Raw genomic sequence first — 14,802 nt, 5'->3', positions numbered from 1 at the left:
TCCAATGGAGAGTGGACTTCTTGTCAAGGGCTACCCAAATCTCAACAGTTTCACTTCAGAGGGTCTTGAAAAGTTGTAGGTTGAATTCCTTAACACTGTTTCATGTGATCTTAAAACATCAAGGCAAATAGCTGCTAAACTGAAGTTTTATCTTGAATCATGCAGAGATCTGTCTCTAGAAGTTAGCCTGCCCTTGAATGAAGCTTAGGGATGTTCCATGAGTTGGTGTAGCATAGCCAGCATTTGTGAATATCTCACATTTGAACAAAAAAATCTTTTACCAGGTGTAAATTTTCAGTGCTTTGGAGCTGAATGCAGATGCTTAGAGGTTGTGGTGTGCTTGTTTTTTTTCTGATGCTTGTAGGAGTGAAATTACTCAGACTGCAACATCTGGATTGGTGTTGGACTAAAGGAAGCAGGGGATCAAGGCATAGATCTCTGCTCTGCAGTCCTTTCTGGAGCTTTGCACAAGTCTCAGTGCCTTGACTGGGGCTTTTGACAGCTGCTGCTGCGTGTGCTGAAATTCCTAACCTCCATCTAACTACTTCTAAACATGCAGCCAAATCCTGGTTTCACTTTGATTTATTTCTAATTGCCTCAGGAGGTGAAAAAGAGGCAGCAGTCGAGAAGGCTCTTGGGACATTGTTTATATTTAGGTCTTTATCTTTGCTCCTTCTGATTTGGAAATTTTCAAAGAGCTTCCTTCCCGAAACCTCAGGCGTAGAGGGGAATAATCATCTCTGATTTTACACAGTTTGCAGTTTAGTAAGTCACTAGTTCAACTTGTGTGTGTGCCCCCTGGAGCACAGCATAGAACAGTGATGTCAGGAGGCAGCCTCTGAAAATGAAAAGGAATTAATAACAGACGAACAAACAACTGCTTGCTCTATCTTTTCCTGATATTTTGCATGCCATTTAGCTTGCGATGAAAGCAGCAGTAATTTGCATCTCTAGGTCTGCTTATTGCTCCCAAACAAGTAGCCTTTTCTTTAGTTTTTTGGTTTTTGTTTATTGATTTATTTATTGTGCAGTGTTGAAGCTTTTCATGTGCTAAATAAAGCAACAAGGGAACCTTAGACCCAGGCATGTTAAGATTTCCACAGATAGGACATTTGCCTTCAAAGTCAGATGCACTTTTAACTGTTGCTCAGTATGAAATTGTAAGAGTAAATTTAACTAAGCAGCATGATGCTTTCATATTTTTCCCCAGTTTCTGGCCCTGAGACACCAGTCTGTCCCTGTGCTTGCTTTCATGCCCTATGACTTATCATAGACCAAGGACAGCAGAGGTAATGTGGTTACATGGAATCAGTATGGGGGAAAATGCCACCTTAATCCTGTGCTGGACATAAGGAGTCTGATTTTCATCTTGTGCTCCAGTGTAAATTGTGGTGAGCTTTGTTTAACCCAGCTGAACTGCTCTTCCCTGTAGGAGGTAAATAGGCCCCTGGTTTTCTCTGAATTTCGGTGCAGAAGGTACAGATCAGTGCTTCTGTGTCTCAACTGGCCTATTTAGAAATCACCATTTCCTATCATGGCAAATGGAAATCTTATGAGATTCTCAAGATCCCTGTGATGGACTGCTGGCTTCACTGAGATTTGGTGGAAGTGAGCCAACAGGCCCTAAAGCAAGCATTGTTGGAGTTGAATGATCTCAAAAATTCTATTCATAACCCTGAATAAGTGGTGGATATGTCTTCACAAGGACCCAAGTTCCTTTTGTGGCTTCTGGCAGTTCAGCTTGTGAAAATATGCATGGATCTCTGGTAGCTGGAATGATAAAGGAATAGCAATTTGCATATCCTTATTGAATACAGAGACCAGCATTCATTTACAAGACAAAGCATCATAAACCTAGGTAATAAATACAAATGAAAACTTGAAAAAACCAAAATTAATTGGTAAATTTTGATTACAAAGTGATTATGACACAGTAGCCAGCCGCAGGTCTCAGTTGGGTTTCTGTATTTAATGGCATTGTCTTTCATCCACACTGGGGAAAAGGAAACTGTTGGAGTCTATTTTTCTCAGACCTGCTCTGTTGTCATGAAACTTGTGTGCTCAGGCAGAAAGGCAGCCGCCGAGAACAAGAGGCAGGTCTGTGTCTGCAGGCGCTGTGCTATAGCATGATTGGATAAGTCTTCTCATTTATTTGTTGTTCTGTTCCTGTTTTCTTGTTTACCTTCATTTCATTTTTGTTTTCAGTTGACATGTGGTCAGTAGGGTGCATCATGGGAGAAATGATTAAAGGTGCTGTGTTGTTTCCTGGCACTGATCGTATCCTTCCTAGCAGCCATTCTGGCCCCAGTAGGTACTTCCAACCCTATCCCTTCCAGCCCCTTCCCACTAGACTAGTGCTGACACACCTCTGTTCTGCACCAAAGAGCTCGGTTAAGTCCCTCTACAAAATCCCTGCAAACCAAAATGTCAACAGACCATTACTGCCACAGTAAGTACAGCATGAGGAGATGGAAAACAGCATCCTGCATGGTTTATCAGAATCGCTTTCTGCAGCCAGTGACCACAGTTTTGTTGTTATGAATGTCTCTTTATTAATTGGGTGGTGTGTGGGAGGGGTGTGTTTCATAAATGAGGGAGTTTTTTAAAGGTGGTAGCAGGGCAGGCACAAGTCACTGCTTACCTCAGGGTGAGATGTCAGAGGTTCTGCGTTTCACATGCATTTCTGCATCTCTGATTAACTCAGACATGAATCATAGAAATGCTTATTTGTTATAGACTCATAGAGCTTCTTATTTGCTTTGTTTGTTTACTCTTCAAGTGGTATAAAAGTACAAAAGTAGGAAATGGTTTCAGTTTGGACACAACTTCTTCCCAAGAATAAAATTGTCACTTGCTAGTAGTTTAATAACTCAGAAGTCTGGAAGTTTCTTGGGAAACTCTTGGGTTTGTCATCTTTTATTTAAGTACACAGAGCTATTATGAGAAAGCAGAATATATTCTTTACATCAACAAGAAGTGATTTACAGATAAACCCACTAAATCAGTGGACAAGCAGACAAGGCATATGTTTGTTTCCCTTAGAGACCATTCTGCACTCAGGGCTGCGGCAGCCATATTTCTTATTTTGTTCCATGCTTTACTAAAGCTTTAATATGCACTTTAGTATTTATCAGCTTGTGGAACACTTTCCTGTGTATAACAGTAACTGATGTCAGGACATGCTTGGTCTAACTCTAGTCTTTTACTGTCCATAGAATCATGAATATGAGAAATGGACATGGCCTGTGTACATATTTGCCTTCTATTTTAAGTTCTGTACTTAGTTAACAGAGGAGTTTCCAGGCATTATTGATGTTTGTGTAACTTTCTCTGAGTATGTGTGCATGTACACTTGTGTGTGTGTGTGTGTGTGTGTGTGTGTATACACATACTTACCAGTTCACTTCAGCACTTCTGACCTCATTTGCATTTCAAAGGGTTCAAAATTTTGATCAAAATGTGGAAAAAGTATCATCTGAAGAGCATTAAAGAAATGAAAGGTAATTATATCATTAATATTTTCACAGCCTTGTCCAATTAGATCCTAATTTTTTTGTCCAAAGTGCTGGGTTAGCATATCCACACTGAAATGAGCAATACACTTTGCTTGTGGTTTTGTATGATCTGGAGCACATCTCCTCTGCCTATGTGAAAGAAAACCTTCCCCTTCTGTGTGTTAATGGAAATCGTTAGCACCTATTTGTGCTCCAGATTTGCTGTGCTTCTGTTTCCTGTGAATGTGGAGTCAGACTGTGGGGTGAGCATCCCTCAGTGTTGTAGTCAGAACTCGTTTTATGTTCACAGACCTACATTTTATAAGTTAACATTTAAAGATGTCCCCAAATAAGTCCAAAAATAATTGAATATGTCTTAAATAGCACTTCAAAAACTGGTTTCTTTGACACAGCTGTATGCTTGTTAAAAAGAACTTGTGCAAAGCCTCTATAATTAAACCATTGTGTGCCATCTATTATTGCAATAATTCCACAGAAATTGTCATTACCAGCTGCTGATTTGTTTGGGATTGGCCTGTAACTGAGTTCGCGTTCTTCATTTTTATTTATGATACGTTGCTAAACTTGCACTCTGTTTTCTGTACTGCTCTGCTTTTCTTCTGCTGTTCCATGAGTGCCTATTCCATGGACAGAGAACGATGCCATTGCTTTCTTTCAAGCTGCTCCTCAAAGTCACCTCTCATCCAAATCCATCCCCCAGACCCCTTCCCTGCTGCTGAGCAGCCACGAGCAGGGGTTCAGCACTTCTGGCTTCCCTGCCCATCTGTGCAGCTGAAAACCAGTCAGGAAGCTGCAAGCTCCCACCCAGCCTGCTGAGATTCGTGAACTCGTGGCATCGTCTGCCTTAAACCTGCACAGAAAATGCTTAGCATTGCTGTAAAAAAGATTATTTCTTCAGACGAGTGATGGAGTTGGGCAGCTGGATAATTCCATCAGCAGGGACTATAAGCCCTCAGAGCTCGAGGGCAGCATACTTAAGGATGTACTTAAGTGCAGGAGCAAGAGTAATTAAACATCCGTTTCTTTAAAAAAGTTTCCTCCTTGACATAAAATGGGTTAAGCCTGGTGGTGTACCAGAATCTGCTACCAGCAATTTTTTCTTAACAGGCAGTGCTTCATTTCACATCCACACTGTGATTTGAAGAGTATTTAATACAATTTGTGTCAATTTTTATGCATAAATAACCATGAAAAGCAGTTTTGAAGCTGAAAGATTGAATATTCATGAGAAATGCACTGTCAGTCACATATTTGACTGCAAAATCTACTATTTGGCATTTTCCAGTGGTTAAGGAGTCTAGGTCATTTGATACTGTTACTGTTTACACAATGAAATAGTCCATCAGCTAACTTTAAAAATTTCAGTAGCAAAATTCAGAAGCAGAAAAGCAGAAAATCCTTCTGAGTTAGTGCAGAGTGGAGTGTTTAGCTAGGCTGCAGCTCTGTTCCACTCCCATAGTCCATCTGAATTCACTGAAATCACTGGGGTGAAGCTGAGAACAGAAGCCACCTCTATTCTCTTTTAAACTCCCAGTTGTGAAGAATGATTTGCAGTGTCCAAAATCCTCATGGTCTTTACTGATCCTTGAAATGTTCCTGTTTCTCTACCATTCTTGGTGCATGCATGTGATGCACTTAATTGTGTGCTAAAGCTTTTTCTTTTTTTCCTTCTTATTTTTTTTTTAATTTCATATGAAACTTCATTTCAATGTTGACAGCTGTAGTTCTGCTTTTAAAAAAAACTATTAGCATGAAGCTTGCACGTAACTGTGCCTCGAGCAAGGAGAAAATGGTGACCTGGTGCGTTGTGTTGCCTCAGGAGCAATGCGACAAGCTGGCTGTACCTGTGAGTCTGACTCTTGTTCCACGTGTTCTCCTCAAGATTTGATGAGGGAGACTCTTTTCTCACTGCTGCATAAATGATCTGGAGGAGTGAAGAAGCTGCCCTAGTCCTCTGGTGAGCTGTGAAAGTGGTAGTTACACATTTTCTTTTAACTGCTGCAGGCATTTGGGGCAGACAAGGATGAAGGTGCCTTTAAATCCTGTAGTTGGGAAAGCTTAGGGAGACAAATATATATTCAGCAGAGAGGTGTGATGTCAGCTGCTCTTAGTATATGTCTGCACAAGATATGCAGCCTTATTCTACCTTATTCTACAACTGCAATCATGCCCTGCATGTTGTAGGGATTGGGGTATAAGGGGATTGCCGGCTCTTGTGCTCTGTGGAAAGTGTCCTTAAAGATGTACCAGCTCTGTTCTTCTCCCTTGTCCCTGAGGACAGTTTCCCAGGGGGTCCTATTGCCTAACTCCTTGAACAACTGGAAGTTTGCTTTCCAAAAATTCGGGGTCCTGACTTCACTCTTCACCTGACCCATATCGCTCAGGACTGCAAACTCCACCACTGTGTGATCACTGCAGTCCAGGCAGCCTTCAGTGGACTTTAGTGGTGTCTTGTCCGTGCTGGGTTTGCAGCTGGACTCAGTGATCCTAAAGGTCTTTTCCAACCTAAACATGATTCTGTGATTCTGTGAAATTTCTCCCTGAAGTTGCTAGGCATCAATCTTACCAGAGCTCTTGAAATCTTCAGCCAGTGCCAGCTGCGGCAGCAGATGTGTTTGTAGAGGAAGTTCTCCAGCCATCAACAGATTTGATGAGCTTCTACTTCAGCTGAGCTGCTGAAAAATTGCTAGGCAGAGCTTCAAAGCCATATTGTGGAATTCAGAAGATAAACGGGGCCTTTTTGAACTCAGGAAGGACAACTAAATTTCAGAAGACTGCCAAGATCACTAAAGATCCTCACAGAGTTAAAACTCACTCCCTCAGACCTTGTGTTGAGACTCAGTGCTTAGAAATTGAAGAACATGACCAGTGTGAGATGAAGAAAATAGACTGAAAAACTGTAAGCCATCAGTACCCTTGAAGGACCTTAGATGGGTTTGTACTTTCTAGGATTAGTAGCAAAATTATTTTTGCAGGCATCGCAGATGATCTCAATAACTGCCCTTAGGCTTTCTCTGCTCTATGCAGAAGATGCAGGGACTGTTCTGACATAAGAGAACAGGTTATTGGGAACTGTTCCAGCAAACCTTCTAAGAACTGATTTTTTGGTACCTTTTCTTTGGCAGGAAAACTGAACTGATGGAAAAAGAGACTGCAGAAATTTTGCGCAGAGGTCTACTGTGGTCTTACCTGCCAAAACAAGGACAGATTTAATGGTTACAACAGTAAGCAAAACAGCATTTTGTGATTTTCAGGGTATTATTGGCAGTTAGATGTCATGAACTCCTTATGAAAAGCAGCTTTGTGTATTTGCACAATAAATTAATTCTGGTTTAAATCTGCAATGAGAATTATGCTCTGTTTGAAAAGTAATTTTTTAGTGTGGTTTTTCTGTGAGCATCCATGCTCAATGAGAATTGGTTCCATGGAAACAGTGATGTTTGTGAAGAAACCACCAAAAAAATGAGTGCCCAGGCTGTGAAAAACCACTCCCAATACTATTAAATGGATGAAAGATTATCCATTGCCTACTTAATTATTTTTAGTACAGCAATGTAAATCTGTTAGAAATGTTTGTGCTAAACATAAATTGTGTGAACTTTGACAGTGTGCTAATAGCTTATAATTTTATCTTGGAAAACCTGCCATCTGTATGTAAATATAAGGAAAATGAGTACACTTGCTCCTATCCAATAATGCAACTCAGTTCATGCATTTTGACAACTGCTCTATTGCAAATTTATTATATTTTCTCATGAAGATTTTTTTATTTCCCTCTTTATTTAGCCTTTTCTCTTTGCTGACTTCCCATTCTTTGAGTGATGTGTACAGCTTTTGCTTCTTGGAAGTCAGAGGAAATGGAGAGATAGAATTGATGTAAAAGATTGGTAGAATAAGACCGAGATGAGGGTTGCTGGAGCTGACTCAGCTGACACAGACTGATAGATACATGAATATATAGAATCGTGTATGTTGTTGAATATTCTTGAACTTCAAGGCCAAAATTTGTCCTTCTTTAAACACTGGGAAGTTGAGTAACTGTTAACTGTTGTAAAAACTCATTCATAAGGGGCAAAAGGAGCTTTTGAATAATTACACAGATGAAAATACAGAATGGTTCTGTTTCTCCTGATTCAGGCAAAGGAGCAACCCTACAGTTTCCAGGAACTTGTTTTCCATGTTTTGAGCTTGAGGAGTCTATTCTGGATTTCATATCCCAAGTTGTCACAGGTACACCTGAGATAGAGAAGCAAACTGTGAGCCCATACCAACTTCACTGACAGTAGCAGCAGAAACACTTATTTTGGCATTGTGCTGTATCACTAAGATCCTACCTCATAAGCAGACTCCCAGGTGGCTTTTATGAACACTTCTAACATTTTTGTGTTGTAACTGTGGATGCCCCATCCCTGGAAGTGCTCAAGGCCAGGCTGGATGGGGCTCTGAGCAACCTGGTCTAGTGAAAGATATCCCTGCCTATGGCAGGGGCTTGGAACGAGATGATCTTTAAGGTCCCTTCCAGTCCAAAGCATTCTATGATTTTATGATTTGCTTGCTGCTGTGTAAGCACAGCTGCTCAGCAGGTGAATGAAATACCAGCTAAAAGAAATAGTACTTGAAAATTTTAGTTAGAGTCATAGATGTGCATCCAAAATGTTAATGGCATCTGCACAATGAACACTGCTATCTAACTCCTGAATGATCAATGGTAATCTTCCAAAGTAATTTATTTGTGCTACATGTTATTTTTGTTATCACCATGTTTTCTGTTATACCATATAAATAGCAATTACTATTCTGAACGTTGCACTATATTTTCTGTTGCAGTTTCATTTTTACAAATGCCACATCCTTCTCAAAGTGTTCACCTTGGAACAGAAAATGCTTTATAGTTACTGTCTTGTCAGATGGTAGCATTTTCAATTCCTTTTGTGTGGGTTTCCTTTTGTAAACTGTGTTGGCATCAATATGTAAATTGTGGGACTGTGGAAAAAAATATGAACATGACACTGATGTCTCCCACAGCGATGCTGGTTAGTGTCTTTTTTAGCAGATTTATTTTAAAAAGAAAAGTCCAATTAAAATTAAAAAAAAAAAAAAAAAGTTGACCTATCAACTTTGCAGTTGTTGCCACAATTTGATGTTGGGGAGGGAACTGCAGAGCCACTCATAGTAATTATTCTAAATTTGACCAATTATGAGCATCAAAAATTGCCTGAAGTGGAGCAGTTAGTTTTTGTTGGTGGAATATGTAGACTTAAGGAGAAGACAATTAGGAAGGTGGTTCCCTCAAGGTTTTTAGGTTGAAAAGAGATGATCTTCCCCTGTCTGTCTGTTACAAAGAAAATGTTCTGTGTCTGATTTGTTTTTGTTGTGCCTGCCTTAACAAAAGAAAGATTTGACATGTCCTAGTTTAATTATCTCCTGAAGCAGCACATTTATCCAGAAAGAGCAAATTCTGCTCCTGTACAGCAAAGCTGGTGCAGAGATGCTGCTTAATAGGTGGAGAAAGTGCTGTCCAGTATGCTGGACAGGGAAGCATGATCCCCAGCAGCACCACCACCGTCCAGCACAATTCCAACTGCTCTGATATAAACAGGCATTCTGGCAGAATTACTCGTGTTTCCCACATCACACTCCACAGATACTGCTTGAGGTGGATTTTAGAAAAAGGCTTCTCTTTCAGGGGAACAAACATGAGTGATTAAGTTATTTGTATCACAGTACAACTAAAACATCCTAAGGCAAACAGTAACTCCTCCTGCAAATTCTTGCTCTTGAACTTAACAAAATATAATTCTTCGTTCAAGAAAAGAGTATGATTTACACAGACATGTCATGAGAAGGAAAAAGGAAAATTATTACAATTTTGAGGCTAGGTAGGAAGACAATAATTTGTTGTCTAAATTATTTTTTTTTAATACAAGCTGCGACTTTGTACACTGTAGAAATGCTTTTAATATTTTCTGATTGAGACAGAGAAGTATTGTAAGTTTTCTCTTACAGTCAAGTTCCATTTCCTTATAGTTGTTTGGAAATTTGCAGGAATTTAACTGAGGTTTACAGGCCAATTGAATGAACAAAACACTGGTTCTTAATCCACACTTTTGAACTACTTTTGAACTTTAGAAAGCAAAGAAGAACAATCCTTAAGAGACTATAAGGCTGCAAAGAGGTGGTTGGGGAGCTTGAGGCAACCTGAGGCCTCAGTGATAAATCTTCATCCAAGAGATACACATTTTAGATCTATTTTCTTAAATCTTTGCTGTAACTCTGCATGGCCATCTTAATGTTATTAAATGCCACAGTGTTAGTGCCAGAGGCAAGCTAATAAATCTAGGTTAGATCCCTTCTTTTGTCTTAAATCATACAGATGCTGTTGTGAATAGTTGACACGTTTTCCTTGATCCTGCTTGGAGCAAAAGACAGCTGAACTGATTCAAATACTTTTAAGCAGACATTTCATCATTTTCCAGAGCTTTGGGTTGGAATTCATTCCCACTTTCAGTCTGTCTAAAATTTGCTTAATTTCACAGGGAAAAACAGGGTCCTCTGTTTTTCTTAAGGGTTTTTTCCCTTTTTTTTCCTGGAAAATTTCTTTCAGAGTTATGTGATCCCTAACTTGTAGTGCCATTTTTTCAATAACATCTATACTTACCATCTCTAATTGATTAATGCATCCTACTGTAGATTTTGATTCACATTAGGACTGTCCTGTAGAAATATTTTTTCCTGTAGAATTGCTGAAGCTAATTCTGACTGCCACCTAGAGAAAGCTGCTTATCGTTGCTTTGATACGTAGTCCTCAGATTTTTTTCCAAAACTTTTTTTTCTTTAAATCTGGTACCATGACAGGTACAATCTCCAGGTGTATTACAGATGCATCACACATGGTGACTGCATAAAACATTATGGTGAAATGCAAGAACTTTTACATTCTTGCACATTTTCACATACGGGACCTCAGAATATAATCCAGTGCTTGTAAGGTCTAGGTAAGTGGAGAGCCATTACTAGAGACAAAATGTGCATGTCCATCTGACTAAAAAATTATCTAACTGCTTTCACTTAGCATGGTTTTGTTATTGCTATTACCAGGACAAAACCAGTTGTGAGTGCTCCATCATGTCAATTTGTGTGTGTGTGTGTGTGTACATGTAAATGTATCTAAAGACCAAACAAATGTATTTTATTTAAGGGTTTTGGCAGGATATGAGCACATTAAGTCAGAAATAATACAGTAAAGAAGCACAATTACCCATTCAGGTCATTCAGTTACTCAAAACCAGTCACTGAAGTTGCTGTGACATAAAGCCTGACCTTCTGGCTCTTGGTGAGAGCCAGGGCTGCAAAAGGTCCAGTGCTGTCCTGCAAATCAAGTCTGGTCAAGGAGCAGAACATGGTGGCTCTGCCAGTTCCCTTGCCTTTGGCTCTTGTTTTTGCACTGATGACTCCATCTCAAAATGTGGTGGTAGTTTGCTTGTGTGTTGTTTCTTACTGAGAGCCTTTCTGTCAGCTTAGAAGAAATGTGTGCAGTGGGCCCTGGTCCATTGTCTATGGATTTTCCTTCTCCATCACCACTGACAGTGGTTCCCACCATGTAAGCCGTATTCTGGGAACTTCTTGTACTCCTTTCCCTTATTGCTCATGTCTAGGGCATCTTACTACATCTTCTCTCTCAATGTGTCCAGGTCCCACAGAATGCAGTAATCCCAGAAATAATTTTCATTTTGGCCTTCCCTAAGTGCCTGGGAGATGGTTCACCTGCTCTGTACAGGGGTGACCTTCTTTGAAGCAAGTCCTGTGTTTGGCCCTCGCCGTTTATCAAACATTTCACCCAACATGCACAGGTAATGCTTCCAGTGATGAATTTAGAGCTTGGCTCTCTCACCCATTTAGCTTCTTTTGGCACAACTAACAGCATCTTCATTTCTGTGCTCTCTCTTCTTCTCTGCAAAGCATTTACACGCTCTGTACTCCCAAGTTCCTCAGAGAGACCTGCTTCCAAAGCAGTCCAGCCAGCAATCACTGAGGTGTGTTAACTTGGGCACAAGTTTAAAATGTCAAACCACTTTATTTTCTAATGAAATATTTAATGGAATATTCAGGCTGCTCTTTGAGCAGCTGTAGTCCTAGAAATCTTTATTGTTGTTGTAGTTGTTTGGTTTTCTGTTGAGAAAAAGATATTTTTCATGGACAACACAAGATAAGCTACATACAACCTATGGAGTGTTTGTGTGTTTGTGAGGGGCTTTTCTACATAAAGCTTCACTTTAGTTTAAAAAATAAAAGGTATTCAGAAAAATCTTTCCAGAAAGCTGCTATTTCTAGCAACCTTTCTCAGCTGAAAATAAAACCATTCGAAACACTGTTTTAGAATTCTTTAAGCATGTTTAAATGATTTTCATTCCTTTAAACACTTTTGATTAGTAAACCTGCAATTTTTAAATAAATTATTTCCTTTTTTTTTTTTAAATAAGACACTTCACATAAACCCAAATTAAGTCTGTCTTTACTTTCAAAGGCATGTGAAAAGACTGTTTCAATTTCCCTAAAATAAAATACTTTTTTTTAAATCTGAAATTGCTACTGCAACCAAGATCTCATTTTTGCTCGACTTTATTTTTTTTTCTAGTTATCTGTCTTATTATTTGGAAAACTCCTCCACACTTATGACAGTTATGATGATAATTACTTAAAAGAATAATTTTTGAAAAAGAAATCTCTGTGCTGAAATGCTTTGAATATTTGTGTTTTCTTTCCAGTGTGTTCTTAACAAAACTCCTTTCATCATCTTTCTTAGTATCAATGTACCCATGGCTGCATGTGATCCTCCTTTTTTTTTTTCCCCATGTGGTCATCAGGTTCTTAGCTCTGTGAATTAATGTGATGTAGAGATGCTACTGATGATGCTTTTTTGTTGGCACAGTAACATGTTCTGAACATAGCTGAAAGAGCTACGTAACACCTATCAGCTGCCTAAATGTTAGCACAAGAAAACTAAAATATCAAGACTACAACAACAACAAAAAAAGAGCTCAGCATGAAATGCCTGTAATACACTTCCTTTTTAAGCATTAGAGCCTGTTTGTCATTAGTCACTATCAGTTTAGCAATGTAGCTATCACATTTTCAGTTAAAGAGAAACATCTCTCTACACCTGTGTATCATTTGTCTATAGAAAATGAGTCCCAGTTCGTTTGTATAAAATCATATTGCTTTTTTGGGAGGTTGCTGCTTGGCTGGTATTGGAAAAATTAGCATCAATGAAGTTATTGGAGAGAGTAAAGTGCAAAGCAGATGAGTGGAAGAAGATTTTTGTCCTGTGTAGAACTTCAAGCCAGCTGGGTCTCCCTCTTCACAGAGACTGAATAGAGAGGCAGGTGCACATGGTGTCCTTCCAAGGTGACATAGTGGCAATTATGTGCATGTAACAAAAAGGGAGTGCAAGTGACTGGATTTCAAGTTAAAAAAAAAATTGGTGGCAAGTGTTGACCCAAAAGAGAGGAATCTGTGTGTTGTCCTGTGGTAGTCATGGTTTTAGAACTGCACAGTGTCCTGAAGGTGTGTGAGAGAGTTTTTCCTTTTGCAGGCTGTAGGAATAGTGAGAAGAGAAGGAAAGATAGTGACTGTAAAGATGTTATTAAGGGTGTTAAATACCTCTGAGGATTCTCAGAGAACAAAGCAGAAATGTCAGGAGGCTACATGGGGGTTTGCATTTTGTTTCCCTTAACTACTGGTGTTCAGATATTGATCAGTGGAATAAAGTTATTGAGCAGCTGGGAACGCCCTGTCCAGAGTTCATGAAGAAGCTGCAGCCAACAGTACGGAACTACGTTGAGAACAGACCCAAGTACGCCGGCCTCACTTTCCCCAAACTTTTTCCAGACTCTCTCTTCCCAGCGGACTCGGAACACAACAAACTCAAAGGTATGTCTGACAAAGGGATGTGGTTCATGTGCAACAGCTGCAGTGCAATGAAGGGCTTTCCCAGTTTTTCTTCTCTCTAGTTGCACTCCTTTTAATGCAGTTAGTTGCAGACCAGTGACTGCACGGGTTTTGTTCAGCTGAGGGGCAAGCTTTGGAAAAGATCTTTGGAGATGCTGGTGCTTGGGCAGCCAAGGGAACATAACCACTGATGCATTGAGGATATTCCCAGGGTGTTCCGTGTGATGATCCTGTGGTACAAGGAATTGAGGTGTTCCTTTACTCTTATTCTTCAACTTGCAACACAAAGGAACAATAGAACTTTGACTGGGAGATCTCAGCACTTGAACTGTTTTGTTTTAGGTGAAAAATACCAGTTCAGCCAAATACCTGCCTCACAGCTCTACCTTTACTAGAAAATACAAAGATATTGCCAACATCAGCCAAAATTATGTAGCTGAGGTTTAATATCCACTGGGTTGGATTTCTTCTTTTGAAGAAATCTTGTGGGTCACTTAAGATACATGAAGTAGAAAACTGACTTAATTACAGTGTAACTAGATATCCCCTGTAGAAGAAAAGTTGCCACAATTTTAATCATACACTGAAGTCTTTTTTCACTTGAACAGGGCATTGACCTTTCAACGGGAAAGAGTGATTACCGTGTGTTTAGCCCACAGCCCTGGAGCCCCTGCAGACTTGTGCTGTGTATTGGCTCTGCACCACTCCAGTCCTTGGAGCCACTCACCACGGTGGCATCTAATGGTTTTCAATTGCTTGCAATTTGCATGTCATTACACGACCCAGAATTTTCTTCCAGTTAAAAACCGCTTCATAGCCAAGCTGCTGTCTTGGCTCTGGGAGTAAAGGGAAAGGTCTGAGCAGATGCTTTCAGATACACAGAATTTTATACTCCTACTACAACAAAATTGAATAATGGAGTTTTCCTGGATTTGCAGCTAATGAATAGAAATGACTGACAAACAGTGCTGTTATCTTTTGGATGCAGAAAGCACATACATTTGAGCATCCTGAATGCCAGTTTTTAAGATATAGCCACAGAGCAAGAAACAGTGCATTAAAAATCCCCTATTTGTGCAGCATTGTATCATCCCATGCACTGTCCAAATATTTCATCATAATGTAATGTTAATGGTTTAATTAGATACTCACCCATGTATGATGAGATACCTAATAATATTTTTGCACTTACTGCTATTTGCAATTTTTTTGTTTTCATTGTCTTTTTCACTTACACAGCAAACAAATTTGAGCACCCAAGAGTTTAGAACACTACATGGATAATAAGAATAGAAATATGTGTTGTTATAATTTTTTCATGTGGTTCAAGAAGCTATTT

At 39.5% G+C, this 14,802-nt stretch overlaps 1 protein-coding gene across 8 annotated transcripts in view; it reads left to right on the top strand.

Moving 5' to 3' along the window:
* The window catches only part of MAPK10 (mitogen-activated protein kinase 10), a 148,502-nt gene that overhangs the window by 109,977 nt on the left and 23,723 nt on the right, over positions 1-14,802 (top strand). For 7 of the 8 annotated variants that reach the window (XM_010411966.4, XM_010411965.4, XM_019293382.3 and 4 more), the window contains one exon: positions 13,263-13,445. In XM_010411966.4, the coding sequence (XP_010410268.1) occupies positions 13,263-13,445 (183 nt within the window). Of the gene's footprint in view, positions 1-2,205; positions 2,278-13,262; positions 13,446-14,802 lie in introns of all 8 variants that reach the window. The other variant, XM_010411967.3, reaches the window with a different exon arrangement.

Source organism: Corvus cornix, chromosome 4 (genome assembly GCF_000738735.6).
Source record: "Corvus cornix cornix isolate S_Up_H32 chromosome 4, ASM73873v5, whole genome shotgun sequence".
Classification (NCBI taxonomy): domain Eukaryota; kingdom Metazoa; phylum Chordata; class Aves; order Passeriformes; family Corvidae; genus Corvus; species Corvus cornix.
Note: the sequence above shows the minus strand (reverse complement) of the source record. Positions and strands in the feature narration are given on the sequence as shown.